Source organism: Astatotilapia calliptera, chromosome 23 (assembly GCF_900246225.1).
Source record: "Astatotilapia calliptera chromosome 23, fAstCal1.2, whole genome shotgun sequence".
NCBI classification, from domain to species: Eukaryota; Metazoa; Chordata; class Actinopteri; order Cichliformes; family Cichlidae; genus Astatotilapia; species Astatotilapia calliptera.
Window position 1 is genome coordinate 10600649 of NC_039323.1, and position 13795 is coordinate 10614443.

The following is a 13795-nucleotide window of genomic DNA, read 5'->3' on the forward strand; positions in this document are numbered from 1 at the left end:
ACATACACACAATTTTAAGTAAATTCTATATATTTATGTCTAAAAACTACAATTTCCTCGTGGTAGAACCTGAGATTAGGAAATAAACCAGGAGTTTCAAAATGTACTAAAGACGCTCTGAAGAATTTTACATTCAGTGGGATATAAAATATTTATAAAACCAAATGAGGAAAAAATAATGTGTCTGATAAGCAGTAAGTTTACAACGCTACTACCAAATCTCAAAAACATTTATTATTATATTAAATTTAGACAGTGCACTTGTTTATGATTCAAACACAAGTATTTCTGATTTGCTGTACATTTCCATGCTTGTACTGGGATGCATTCTATTCAAGTCAAGTCAGCTTTACTTGTCCAAAGTGCTGAACGGAGGGACAATGTAGTCAAAATAAAAGAAAGAATTAAAATAAATGAGATAAAAAATTATTATTTTTTTTTACATCTATACATGCATATATGTGCACATACATATACACACACACAGGACCACACATGGACATGAATACATATATACATATACACATGCATCCATCATCCATCAAAGACAGAATAGACCAGCAGCCGATTTCAAAGTGATCTGAAGCCTGTGAAAACAAGGAGGTTTGATTTAAAGATTTCCAAATAGGAGGCAAGTCTGTTCCAGAGTCTCGGGGGAGCGGCGGCGAAGAAACTGTCACCTTTAGATTTTATTTGGGAGCGTGGGACCAGTAAAATCATCTGACCGGAAGGCCGCAGAGTTCGAGTGGTTAATGCGGGCTAAGAGATCTGAAATGTAACCCGGAGCCAAGCGTTGGAGAGCTTTAAAAACAAATAACAGAACCTTGAAATCGACTCTGTACTTAACTGGCAGCCAATGTAAAGATGCAAGTATCCGAGTAATACTCTCTCTGGTAACCGTCAGGAGCCTTATAGCTGAATTTCGGACAAGTTGCAGGTGGGACACAAGTTTCATTATATAATTTTTCAAGGGGTCTTATATCTGTTTTCACACTTATATGCTTTTCATACAAGTTTCACACAAGACAGATACAAACTCTATAAGATTTATATATATCTTTTCCATATGGGCAGGGTTGACTGACAGAGAGTTACAGGAATTAAGACGTGCCAAAATCTAAACATGGATAACTGGGAAGTTGGAATTGTTAATGATTTCTCTGCTGCACGTTTGGTGCGTTGGTCGTGCCCTTTGACCTACAGCCTACATTAAACCCTGGGTCATTATGTAAAGCTCTGTATTATATCAGTTCTTTGTTTGTGGTGCACATTTTTCCATCACCTACTCTACAAAATACAGAACAGTGTAAACATCTTCCAGCTCATGAAACACAGCTGAGGAGATGCCTCTTAAACATTATTGCACTTTGCTTTCTATTTTGCTTCTAAGGAGGTTGACTTTCTTTTTTAAAAGTTTTTAAACTGGTCTTCAGCTGTAGTTCTCCAGCCCCCTGCACGGCTTTCAAAGCTTCTCTTTCCACATCAGCTACTTTGAGCCCAGTCCTTGGACCTGAGCATTTTCAGAAGAATGTTTAGTTTGTTAAGCCACCCAACAACCAACCCAACCAAAAACTTAACAAAGAAGCAATTTTCTTACCAGCAGCTTGTCACCAAAACACAAAATCACAACAAACTTTCTTTTTAATTGCAAAAACACTTTTATTACATTCTTAAATCCACATATAGTATCACCATTGTGCAATAACACTTCACTGTGTTAAACCCTAAAGGGCTTTATATTCATGACATGTCATAAATTATTCCATATTAAAATCTATATTGATTTCATAGTTATAATCTTAAAATAGAGTGAAAATATAAACAGAAGGATCATGACAAAGAGAAAGTTTAGGGCGACATGTTTAAAAACGCTCTTTAAAAAAAATAGAATTACATCTCTCCAAGACAAAAGGACACTAAACCGATGAGAAACAAGCACATAAAAGGATAAAAATTTAGAAATGAAAGATCACAACAAAACCAACACAAGAATCCGAGATTATAATCCATCTTTTATATTTATATGTAGATATATATATTTATATATATCCTATTTAATCTACAACTCAAAAAAAACCATTTTGCAATAATGATATTAGACAGGGGTAAAATCTTTGATACTTCTGTAATCAAACATTCACAAGAACATGTACTGTACACAGTGATCAAGGTTTAAAGGTCTTCTATGTTGGTGCAAGGTGTCTTGCTAGCTAGACTGACTGCAGACACTGTAGGACAGAGAGCCCAGCTATCTCCCTGAGTGACTCTAAACAGAAATGCGAGTGCAGAGCGTAACTACTGCCCCCCGGACAGACTTTAGGCCTGCAACCTCACAAAATATACTCAATCTTATGAAGTTAGCGCGTCTAGCGTTTTCAGGCTCGACGCACAAAGTATTGCACTTTGTTACAATCTCTAAATGCCGTTCGGCCATTTTCAGCCGATCTGAAAAGAAGGTGGCTGTGTATTTGGTACATTACATTATAAATAGCGTTACTTGCTGTGCCGCAAGGTCAACTTAGTCAAAGTGCTTATGAAAATATTAGCTATAGTACACGGCAAAAAAACAGCTCAATGTACTGAGAACGATGGGAAAGACAACATTGCACAATCCCACAATGCCTCTGTCTTAAGTACCAAGACAACAGTAACACCCCCTTCATACTAGCTGACAAAATATAGTGTATGGTGAAGAGCACTGTCCCAGCAGTGCAGAGCAAACCTGGCTTACATTTTTACACAAAAGCAGACATCCAACATCTGTCGCGTGATTGTCTTAAAAAATGCTCGAAATAGAACTTAGAATTACAATTTCTTCACAGCCTTTTTAGGATATTGGCAGAATGGATGCTCCTTTGTTTCTACACAAGTCCAATACATTCCCCAGCTATGAAGACGCACCCTCTGTCTGCAGAGTGCGTCTCCAGGATTCAAGATAGATCTGTATCTATCCCGGGCTTCCTGGACCTAAGGGCATGAGTTGCTCTGACAATCGGAGAGGATGTCCTCAGGGCAAGCACATCCAGCAGGTCATTTGCACTCAAATCCTGTCCAGTTTTAAGCAAAAACACAGTACATTTTGAAACAGTTAGCACTGGTGTTCAGATTTTAGCACTAATTGCTGATTTCTAATACGAAGCAGAAATAATAACTCAGGGGGGTAGCTGATGGCTCTGTCAACCCTTTGCTGTGCCATGTAGTGTTTGAAAAGGGTGAGGTAGTAAAGGAGTGGAGAACAAGAAACAGAAGGGTGAATTCTCTGATCAGAACGCCTGCCCGACCCCACAGCGGCGAGGACCTGAGCAGAAAGGAAATCTTCTAACACCACCATCCACCTACCTCCAACCATACTGGTGGTGATACACTAACTGTCACATTCAAGAGCTTTCTTTAATCCCGAGTCTTTTGAACCTGTGGGTGGCGACGGTAAGGAGGGGATCCTCCGGGGGGCACGATAACCTCTCGGGGGCTGGACTCTGGGCAGCGGGAGGGTTTATTTAGTGTTTCTCACTGGTTTAGCATGAGCGCGAACCCGTAACATCTCGTGCCCAGAGGTCATTTTTTGATTCTAAGGAGGACTCGTAAGTGCTAGTTTACATTTTTACATCTCAGCAACAGCCTGTCTCTCTCCGAAAGACCCACAATAGCTCTGTGTGCATCTCTCTAAGTGGCATTCGCAAAGGGAAAAGGTAATAGGACTGAGGTCACTGATTAGATTAAAAAAAAAAATAGAGAGATCACTTACGTCAGTGTCTGAGGGTGTGCTCATAAAAATACCTACGACATTTTCAGCGTAAACGCTAAGTTTTGTACTCCGTGTGCAAGACTTTCCAAGTGCTTGGCAACAGAGATGCTAAATGTTCGCCCATGACCCACACAGTTTAAAAACTCTGTCTGCTCGAGAGTTTGATCATGGTCCCTTTAAACAGTTTGTTCATATGTTAGAAAACTGAAAAAATATGGGTGCTACCAAAAATACTTAAAGAAACAATTAACAGTTACTAGACTGACGATGGAAACAGGCATCGTTACTGCAAATCTCCACAAAGTAGGTGAGGATTTTAGGTATGTACATTCTATATCAAGCGCAGGGCTGTGCTGAATGGTTCAGGGAACGGGGGGTACATTCAACAATAGCTTACAGGAACTGTGAGAGCGGTGAGAGTCCAATTTATTAGAAAAGAACTCAACCTAACGAGAGGTTTAAGGTCTTATAGAAAAATAATTTTGAGAATACAAAGAGCGTAGGCTACTTTTGAATAGTTCCTTTAACTCCCTAAAAGGAGGTAAAGTGCATGGATTACCCAGCAGCACTTCCTGTCGTGTTAGGTTTAAAGGACTGGCTCGCAGAGCAGTGAGAGCCAGAGGTGAGAGGAGTGTGCGCTAAAGCGTAGCATGCAGGATTGTCATTGAGCTGCTGGCTGGTGTTCCTTCAGCTGGTCGCCACATTTGAATCTTCCTCTCCCTGCACCTCAGTGTCACTATATGACTCACAGCACTTAGCTAAATAGCCCTAGCCCTCTGTGGAGTCTGGGAACGTGAGTTCACTGCCAAAAACCTCCCTATACAGAGGAGGGAACGTATACGCCGTCTCTGGGTGAACCAGACGGAAAAACTCCAGTTTGTCAATGTGAAGGTTGCAAATGGACCTCATCGTGGGAAGCTTAGACACCATCTAGAAGAGAAATGTAGAAAAGATTAAGGATTTAAAGTGGACACAACTTCCAGTAAATGTTAAAATATTAGGGTGTTTTAGCCAAAATAATGGTGATACAGGAGCTGCAGCAGGCTTTGTACCTTAGCCAGTTTCTCCTCTGATGTTCCCTGTCGCTGTAAGCAGCGCTGCAGAGCCACGTAAACCTTCTCCTGCAACTTCTGGATCTTCTGAACATCCGTCAGCCAGGGTCGGTCTGAAAGAGAAGGCAGTCACATCGGGTCATTGTTTGGATCTGAACCCAGTAAGTTTTAAATGTGTAACTACATATAAACAAAACATGAAGCTTTTTACAAGTAGTTTTATATTGTTTTGCTATAAAAAAAAAAGTATATATATAACTGTCTGTGTTTTACAGGACTGCACACCTTTTTCCAAAACGTGAGCTTTTATTGACTGTTAAACATCCACAATTTAACCACAGTCGCCATGGTTTCAGTTTCACTTTTATACTATGATACAATGATGATGTAGGCGGGCTGCAAGGTAGGGGTGAAGATGAATCATTCATTCATCAATAGTATGCTTTGGTAAAAGGCCAACAGTAGTTTTCAGCTTGTGCCAGAACATTTAGCAAATTATGGGGTTTATAAATAGCTTGTGAGCGCTAGTACTGTGAGGTAAATTTGAACTGCATTGAAACCTGTTCAAACCCAGCATGCAGACACAGTTCTTATGCTACATTTGTAGGACATCCGGACAGGTTCATTCATTTTTAAGGTAAAAAAAACAAAACAGGGAAGCTTCAATCAATCAAGCAATCAATCCCCAACAAAAAGGTTTATAAGTTTACAGATCCCAGGCAGAAAACCTGTACTGACCCTTCTACGTGCATTAGAAAAACAAAACCAGAGCATCAAGGTGGTACTCGGACGCACCGAATATCAGTTACACCAGTTTAGCATGTGTGAGTGGGTGATTTCCTGTCATCTCACCTGGCGAGAGCAGCACAGCAGCACTGAAAAGAGCAATCTCCTCGTCAGACATCTGTATACGGCTCAGGCTTTTAGCCAAGTCAAACACCGCATTCACAAGGTCGTCACAGCCTTCGGGGACAGAGAGGGAAAAAAATGGCATCAGAACAAAAATCTAGTGGCTGTGATGAGAACGGTAAACAATTTAAAAATGACCTAAAATCCTCCGCTCTTCCCTTCATAAAAGTTGTTTGGAGAGAAAACTAGCAAGCCAGGAAGAGACTGTAAACGTGTGGACTCACCAAGAGCTTTGAAAAGCTGAGGAGTGGAGAATTTTCCATCAAAGAGCATTGTATTATTGATGGGGTTGTAGGCCCGACACATGCGGATGAGCAGGACGTCCATGCAGCCTATTGACACAAACAAAAAGCCATTCAGGATAAACACATTCATACTGAGCAGAGATCAAACACGATAAAACCAGTTACCACAGTCACATGTTCGGTTTATTTCATTTTTCAAATAATCCCACATGTGACTGACACATTAATAACAACAACAACATTTCCAGTAAAGATGCTCTACTACAACAATACACAAAGGCGAAGATTTAGATTTACACAAAACTACACATAAATTATATTGATTTAAAATGCAATGGGACCACTTTGAGCTGCGATGTTCTGATCTGAGAGAGCTAAAATAAAGCGTTTGTGTTTGTGTGTGTCATGTACTGACCTGCTTTGAGGAGGATAATCTGATCATTCTGACAGAGGTCCATGAAGCCAGAGATGCGCTTAGCAAACTCCACCACATACTGGATTGCATTGGTGATGTGAACGGCACACTGTTGCCAAATCGCCTCAGCTGACTGCAAGAGAAAGACAAACACAGGAAGGCCATCGGATTAAAGCAACACATGAGACATTAAACAAGTTGTTTGGCATGGTTACAGTTTTTTGGGGGGGGGTTTCGGTCGTACAGTGTGGTTTAAAGTATTTCACGCATCTCGTGTGAATCTGCAGTGTCCATCTGTGGCCTTCCTGTACGAATGTTCAGATTAAAGCGACAACGAAGAAAGGAACATTCCAACAAGTCGTACCTCTGATTTCTGCGCTTTGTAAAAACTGAAAGCGTTCCTTTGATAACCTTGTAAAGGACAGTGTGAGTTTACAGAGTAGGATTAACAAGCTGGAATCACGCTGCACATCATTTTTGTCCCACTGTGTCAGATTAGCTAATTATAAAGTCATAAAGTCTCACTGTTTCTCAACAAACAGTCGCTCGCTGACTTTCACAATTTGCACGGAGGCCGTGTGACTGATTTCCAGGGAAAACAATGTAAACGCACAACGGCGGCTGAAATGGTGCGCACGATACCAGCTGTGTTGTGTTACTCTGTTTTACAGTTTCACCAACTTCTGCGAGTTTACAGTTGGACTCGCAGCAGCAACAAAAAACCCTCAAAAATGACTCTGCACTCGTTTAGGTCAGCAGCAAATTTGTCAGCAATAATCTGTCTAAAGTTTACCTTGGTCTGGTATGAGCGGGTCTCTTCTGGGCTGTACAAGGTCCACGCCATTCTCTTGAGCTCCTCCGAGGTGTACTGGTTCGTCTCGATGTGGGACTTGACCACATTCTGGGCAACGCGCTCTGAACCAAAAGAAAGTCTTACTTTAGTTTCTGTTTTTAGATTTGCAAGAGCATTCGAGAGGTTTCTAATATTCATGAACGTCTTATTAGAGGGTTTGATGCTGACCTATCTCGAGCAGGGAGCAGCCGTCAGGCAGCGGGTTGAAGATGGCGTGTGAGAAGAGTCCAGAGTCATGCAGCAGCTGGTACTCATGCTTGATGCTGTGGTTTCCGTCACCAAAGTCCAAGCTGGTCTGCTCTGGGGAGCTCTGCGAGGAGGAGCCGCTGCCTGCACTTCCTCCCATCATATCCAGGTTACAGTAGTCTCCTCCGCCATCGTCCGGGGTCAGCGGCAGGTCAAAAAGCAGCCCCTCCGGCAGCGTTGTGATGTCGTCCAGATCGCTGAGCGTGGCGCTGGAGCCTCTCCTGTAGGTACGGCCATGGTCAGCCGTGTCGCTCTTCTCCTCGCGGGAACCAATCCCTCCGCACTCCTGGGACTGCTGGTGCTTCTGGACCTCTGCGTACAGGCTGTCACGCTGCTTTTTGGACATTCGACCAAACTTTACAGCTGCAGTGGGGAAAAACGAAACATTTAAAGGTCTCGGTAAAACAAGCGTTAGCGTCTCACCACTGTGATGGGCGAAAACTGGAGTGAATTAAATACAGATCTTGTAAGCGAACTCACCATCGCGGCTCATGCCCAGAGCGAGACACTTCTGCAGCCTGCAGTGTTGACAGCGGTTACGGTTGGTCCGGTCGATTAGGCAGTTCCTCTGTCGCGAGCACGAGTACATGGCATTGTTCTGCTGGCTGCGCCGAAAGAAACCCTGCAAACAAAAGCAGACGTGAGGGGCGCATCTGACAAAACGCATCGACACTTTCTAAAGATCAGCTCTTCCTGTTTTTAAACCAACTGCTGATGAATGTTGCTCACCTTGCAGCCTTCACAGGTGATGACACCATAGTGAATCCCTGATGATTTGTCCCCACAGATTTTACAGGGAATGACTTCTATTTGAGCTGCAGAGAGAGACAAGTGCAGAAAAACGAGAAACTATGAAATCCACATTCAGAAAACCCAGAACAGAGTCTGCTTTTTAGGGCAGTCATGCTGAATGCAGGTATTGTCAGGCCTTTACTCCAGGCTGACATAACGCTCAGCTTTTTGAGATCGAGTGGCGGCCGTGCATAGGAGACTTTTTGGCGCACTTTTCCTCACAGAAACTGGCATTGCATCATCTTTGCGGCACGATATTTGAAATGCAGCGGATGAAGATGAGACACATTTGTGATTATGTTAGGAGGAGAAGGAACACAAAAGAAACGTACACAGTACACCCGTGGAGTTCACTGAAAGCCTGAGCCTTCTTACCGAGGAACAGGCTGTTCTTTTCATTATGTTGTTTATCTAAGTAGCCGGGCCTCCTTCGAGCCCAGAATAGCAGGTCAATTGCATTAGCTGAGGCCCTGGGTTATAAAGTTTCACAGCTCTTTCTTGCTCTGTAGCTTTTCCTCCAGGTTGAACACAATGTTAGCGGGTAAACAGCAGCTATTACTGCCACGCTGACTGTCGCCGTGTATGCTGTGTGCAAAATCCCATTTTTCTAGGGCTCTCAGCCGCACCAAAAACTCCACTAAACCACCTTTGCTGGGTCACAAGGGGCATTAGGTAACCGGTAAATCACACAAAAGGATTTAACTGGTCTTCAGAGCTTTTGAGAAAATTGCTGTTTTCTGAAGGGGCTGATTTAAACCACTCACAACCAATAAATTTCATGAGTCACTCTGCGTGGGGAGAGACCTGCGTCACACACTGAGGCTAAATTAGACGGATCGGTGACTGACATCCTGCAAATCTTGACTTATTGCCTCATTAATTTCCCCTTATTTTTGCCTTATAGAGAAGTTTTGTGTGCAGCACAGGTGACATATCTTTAAGGATCTGGTTTATCTAGAACGAGCTAGACACTGAAACGTAAGTGTGGGATATAAATAAATAAAAGGCAATGGAAAAAAAAAAGTCCCATTCTCCACTGCTCCCTTTATCGCTCCCCCCTCAGAGCCTTACCCCGCCCTTCAGCCTGTTATATAACTGCATCTGGCTGCATTCCACGAACGAACTCATTCAAAGGTGGTTGTCCCGGCAACAGTGTGACGAAAGTCCCACACCCTCCTGCGCTCCTATTGGCTTTCGAGGGAGAAGTCAGGCCTGTGAGTCGCAGCCTCACCTGCCAGTCAGCTGAGCGGCACAGCCAAGCTCAGCAAACAAGAGCTGCTCCACTGACACAGTTTCCCATTCAGTGGAGGGGAGGCGCCTGCGCTGGCAGCCTGCAAGGAACACAATCCTGCTTCTGGCAGGTTTTAAGGTGGAATCAGATCTGACTCGGTCTTTAAGTACAGGCGGGGTGGATTCCTGCTTCTGGTTTAGAAAGACAAGGGTGTAACATTTGATTATAGAAGGAGACTAGACTGAAGACACAAATATCCAACTTATTTCCAGCAGCATGTCGTACAGTAAAACGCAGGCAGACGCAGCAAATAGTAGGTCTTAACTTGTTACAGCATGTCAGGTGTTTGAGTGAAATCGCATCTGACTTTGAGCTTGGCCATAAATCTATTTTTACCCTGGTGCAGAGTGGCTGTGCAGAGATTTCCCCTGCTCTCAGGGGCTCTTTGCCAAATAAACCAATAAATGTTGCATAAACTAAAATGCTGCACATAAGTACACTTGATTTTGTGTAAATACCAGCCTGTAGATTAATCATGCCAAGCCCTAAAGGCTAACACACGCTGCTGTGATTTGTAAACATGTTGCTGTGCAGGACGGGTCTGAACAAGAGCGTCTTTATTCTCGCCCTGTTTATTTCTCAGCATTCATTTTTGTTCCAGGACCAAACAAAGAAACTCCTCTTTGTTTCAATGCCAGATTGTATGTTTAAGCCCAGAAATCTGTGTGTTTTTAGACACAGTCACATTAGAACCTAATATTAGCTCAGTGATCAGTGGCTTCAGTACTAACTGACACCAGCTGTATAAGTGAAGCTTGATCGAGCTCAAATATGTAAACTTTTACCTCACAGGCTGTGCTACCTGTGGCTGTGCTACCTGTTGGAACCTCCAATTCAAAAAGAATTATTCTTCCATCAGGTTTACGGCCTTTGAAACCTTCCAATTCAAAGAGGTTTTCATGTAAAAGTCTCTTTTGTGCCAGTTACTCAACACTTCTTTCTTTGTCAGCGCTGTAAACAGTGAGCGAGGCAGACTTTGCCCTCTTATCCCAGCTAATCAAATACCGTCCAAGGTCCTATTTGCCCTAGACTTTACATTTACCTGACATATTGTACACTTAACCCATAATCGAACGGGTATCCGGGGCATGCGTGGTATAGCACGGCATATGGTTTTGTGCAACATAGCATGAGGACTGGTTGCCATTGAAGAGCTTGCTGCAGCCAGGTTATTCAATTACCCACTTTCTACAGGTTTCCCATTGAGGGCCCCAGTGGCCACCTGTTTTCTGTACAGCTCCGGTAGATGAGAAGTAATGATTGCCTTTTCTCTTCTTCTCCTCCCACTGACCTACCTATGGAGCACAGTGTGGCCTGACACTAACCCCGAACATTTTAAAAATGTGCTGCAAGCGTAATAGATTGATCTGCGGTGAAATGAAACATTTTATTGCACACAGAGGATGTCACACTCCCACAGTACACTTTTTCTTCTAATTATCTCAGATTTTCAGACAAATGTAATGAGACACATCTGGCTTGAAGTATAACCAGCCTATCACTGGAAGCCAGCCACGTCAGTGCATATACACAATGTGCCGTACACAAGCCTGTCTGCACACGTCAGCCTCGCCAGATTAAAAGGGTGTTTCTCTTCACGTTTTTACACTGGCTGTATTACACTGCTAACAATTAAACATTTAAAGTGATTGCCTTAATATAAATATTTGCACGCCTTCATTCTACTTTTTTGTTTGCCTTGTATTAAATAATTATATGCTGAGCACAGTGCTGCGTCTGCCGAGAAAGCGGGTCTCTGTAATCCCGCACCATTGATCAGAAAAGATAAAGTGCATTCAGCTGGCTGTGTGTGTGTGTGTGCGCGCTACTCCAAGCTCAAACCCAAGTGGGCCTGTGCAACACAAGCAAAGACGGACTGAGGAATTCGCTTCCCAGCATGTAATCGCGCTCGCTGCTGCAAACAGCAGGAACAAATTCAGGACTGTGCAGAAACAATCACAGTCACCTTGAATTAAAATCTCTTTACGTCTGTTCGCATGTCTGTTATCTGCTTTCACAGAAATGCTTATCGTGTATTAGCACACCTATCAAATGATAATGGATTATGATACTTTTTACTCTAAACAAATGTTAAAGAGAACAAAATGATATTTTTAACACAGTGACTGCAGAATGAAGTGCAGTCATAACACACACAGAGCTGTCACACTGTGCTCACACAGCAGCCTGCAGGTTACACGAAGAGTTAAAGCTTTAGATAAGAGGACTGGAATCTTAGCATGCAGTTGTCAGACACAAAGGGCACCTTGACACATACAGTAACTTGCTGTGAACTTCCCCAAGGCTGCACAGCCCACAGATAGTGGCTTTGATGCTGAGCTCAGCACAGCAGTGTCCTTGGACAGCAGAGACGGCGTCCCTCTTTACTGCCACCGTGCCTTTGATTGGGGGGCGGGTAACTGAGCTCAAATGCAGCGGCACCGAGTATGAAACTCTCTGCACCCACCCGCCTCAAACTCAGTTACACTCATGACTCTGGAAAAGGCCAAATTCAAGTGCACTTTAAGATCTAGCTTACATTTGTGTTGTGAGTGGCTGTGTCTTGTAACCCTGCTGTGTCCATATCCTGCCTGTCACAGCGGTGTGCATGATGGTCCAGCATCGCAAAAGCCATTTGAAACGGGCAAAGTCAACTCCAAACACAACACGCACATGAGAGGAGGAGACGCGTTTGTGTCCCATTATTTTTATCTGCAACTTTGAAGAAACCTGAATCTTTAAAGACAGCAGGCTGTCCCAGCTCAGCTCCCATCCGATGAAAACATCCCTGAAGGAAATGATCGACTGTGTTTTATTAGTCTGACAACAGTATCGGTGTACACGCACGCGCACTCACGCACGCGCCGTAATCCTCAATGACAGAACTAGGTCAATGGAGCGCCTCCTCTCTCTCTTTCACAGAAAAACCGAGTCTGAAAACACAAAACTCTCTGATTTATGAATTATAGGAAACACCGGGACAAAAGAGAAACTCAAACAACCTCCATATTATTATCATTATTATTAGTAGTAGTAGTAGTAAACTGTATCACACAGCAGGCAGCTCTAACATGTTAACAGTAAAACTACTTCTAAAGCGTGTCTGTAAGTATAAACAGTAGGAAGGTTAATAATCACTGAGAGCTGATGCTGGAAATAACGTAAACAATCCTGGCTGCAGGTTTTTGTGCAGCCACGAATCACTCCGCTCTCCTCCTCCTCCCTGCCTCTTACATAACCGGAGCCGCTCGCCGATTAGATTTCCTCTAATCACGAATCCCTGCTCGGATCCGCGCTCACGGCCATAATCTATGTTTAACACGACCCTCTTTTTAAAATTATATTTTTCACTCTTTGTGTCAAAAGTGTGCAAACGAGCCTGGCAGTCTTTGAAGTGACAGCTGGTAACTTCACGTCCGATCAGCTGCGCGTAGTCGGAAACTTTCTGCGGCCGCTAGCGCACGAACAAACACGCAAATACACCCAAAAGTCACGTTTTCCACAGTAAGAAAAGAAACCTCACCTCTCATGTCTGCCGTGGGTCTAACCGACTGTTGGGGTCATAAATGTCCGCGTGGAAATGAAGCCAAGGAACTGTGACAGCAACGCGCACTTACTCGCTCCACACCGGAGCCGCTGGAAACCGTCACAACAACGACTCCTCATATGGATCCGTAACCCGCAAGTGTGTGACAGCACGCCTCCGCTATGTGCGTTCTGTTTGCGGGAAACTCCAGGCCTGCTCTGCGCTCTGCTCCTCTCTGCTGCGCGGTTCGCTCTAACCTAGTTTCGGCGCGTGGACTACACATGATCCTCATCCCGCGGCCCGCCCGCCTCGTGCCCAGAGAGCTGACGCGCGCTCCCCCTCCCCCTCGCGCTTTAAGGAGGCTCTCGCGTGCGTGGGAAAGTGTGGCAGTGTGTCACTTCAGACCGGCAGCAGACCAGCGTGGGAACTGTTTACTCTCCTCCTGCAGACCTGCGGCACGCGCAGACTGCCAGGGAGGCCCCGAGACCCCCAAGACCCCCCCCCATCATTGAGTGTGAGAACACTCAGAGAGCAGCAAACACAAAAACTCAAACTATCACAGCTTTATTAGGTATATAAATAATCACACACACACACACACACACACACACACACACACACACACACACACACACACACACACACACACACACACACACACATATATATATACACATATACATATATTTATTTTTTAATATAGTTTTCAGTCGTAATTTAA

The 13795-nt window shown here is 43.8% G+C and overlaps 1 protein-coding gene across 2 annotated transcripts; it reads right to left on the reverse strand.

The window, feature by feature from the left end:
* Positions 1-1655: 1655 nt before the first annotated feature.
* On the reverse strand, positions 1656-13401 carry rorca (RAR-related orphan receptor C a). 2 transcript variants are annotated; one of them, XM_026159054.1, is made up of 10 exons: positions 13072-13401; positions 8195-8280; positions 7946-8087; positions 7388-7828; positions 7160-7281; positions 6367-6499; positions 5931-6038; positions 5650-5760; positions 4798-4910; positions 1656-4675 (listed from the first exon to the last, which is right to left on the reverse strand). In XM_026159054.1, the coding sequence occupies exons 1-10, from the start codon at positions 13076-13078 to the stop codon at positions 4514-4516; spliced, it is 1425 nt and encodes a 474-aa protein (XP_026014839.1). In that variant the 5' UTR covers positions 13079-13401; the 3' UTR covers positions 1656-4513. The 2 variants fall into 2 exon arrangements, with proteins under 2 accessions (XP_026014839.1, XP_026014840.1); XM_026159055.1 differs by lacking the exon at positions 13072-13401 and adding an exon at positions 12088-13039.
* Positions 13402-13795: the final 394 nt, after the last annotated feature.

Coding starts and splice junctions, on each gene's coding strand:
- rorca (XM_026159054.1), bottom strand. Junction 7,282..7,387: donor CTGCTCCCTGCTCGAGATAG/GTCAGCATCAAA, acceptor CTTTTGGTTCAG/AGCGCGTTGCCCAGAATGTG. Junction 4,676..4,797: donor CAGAGGAGAAACTGGCTAAG/GTACAAAGCCTG, acceptor TTTCTCTTCTAG/ATGGTGTCTAAGCTTCCCAC.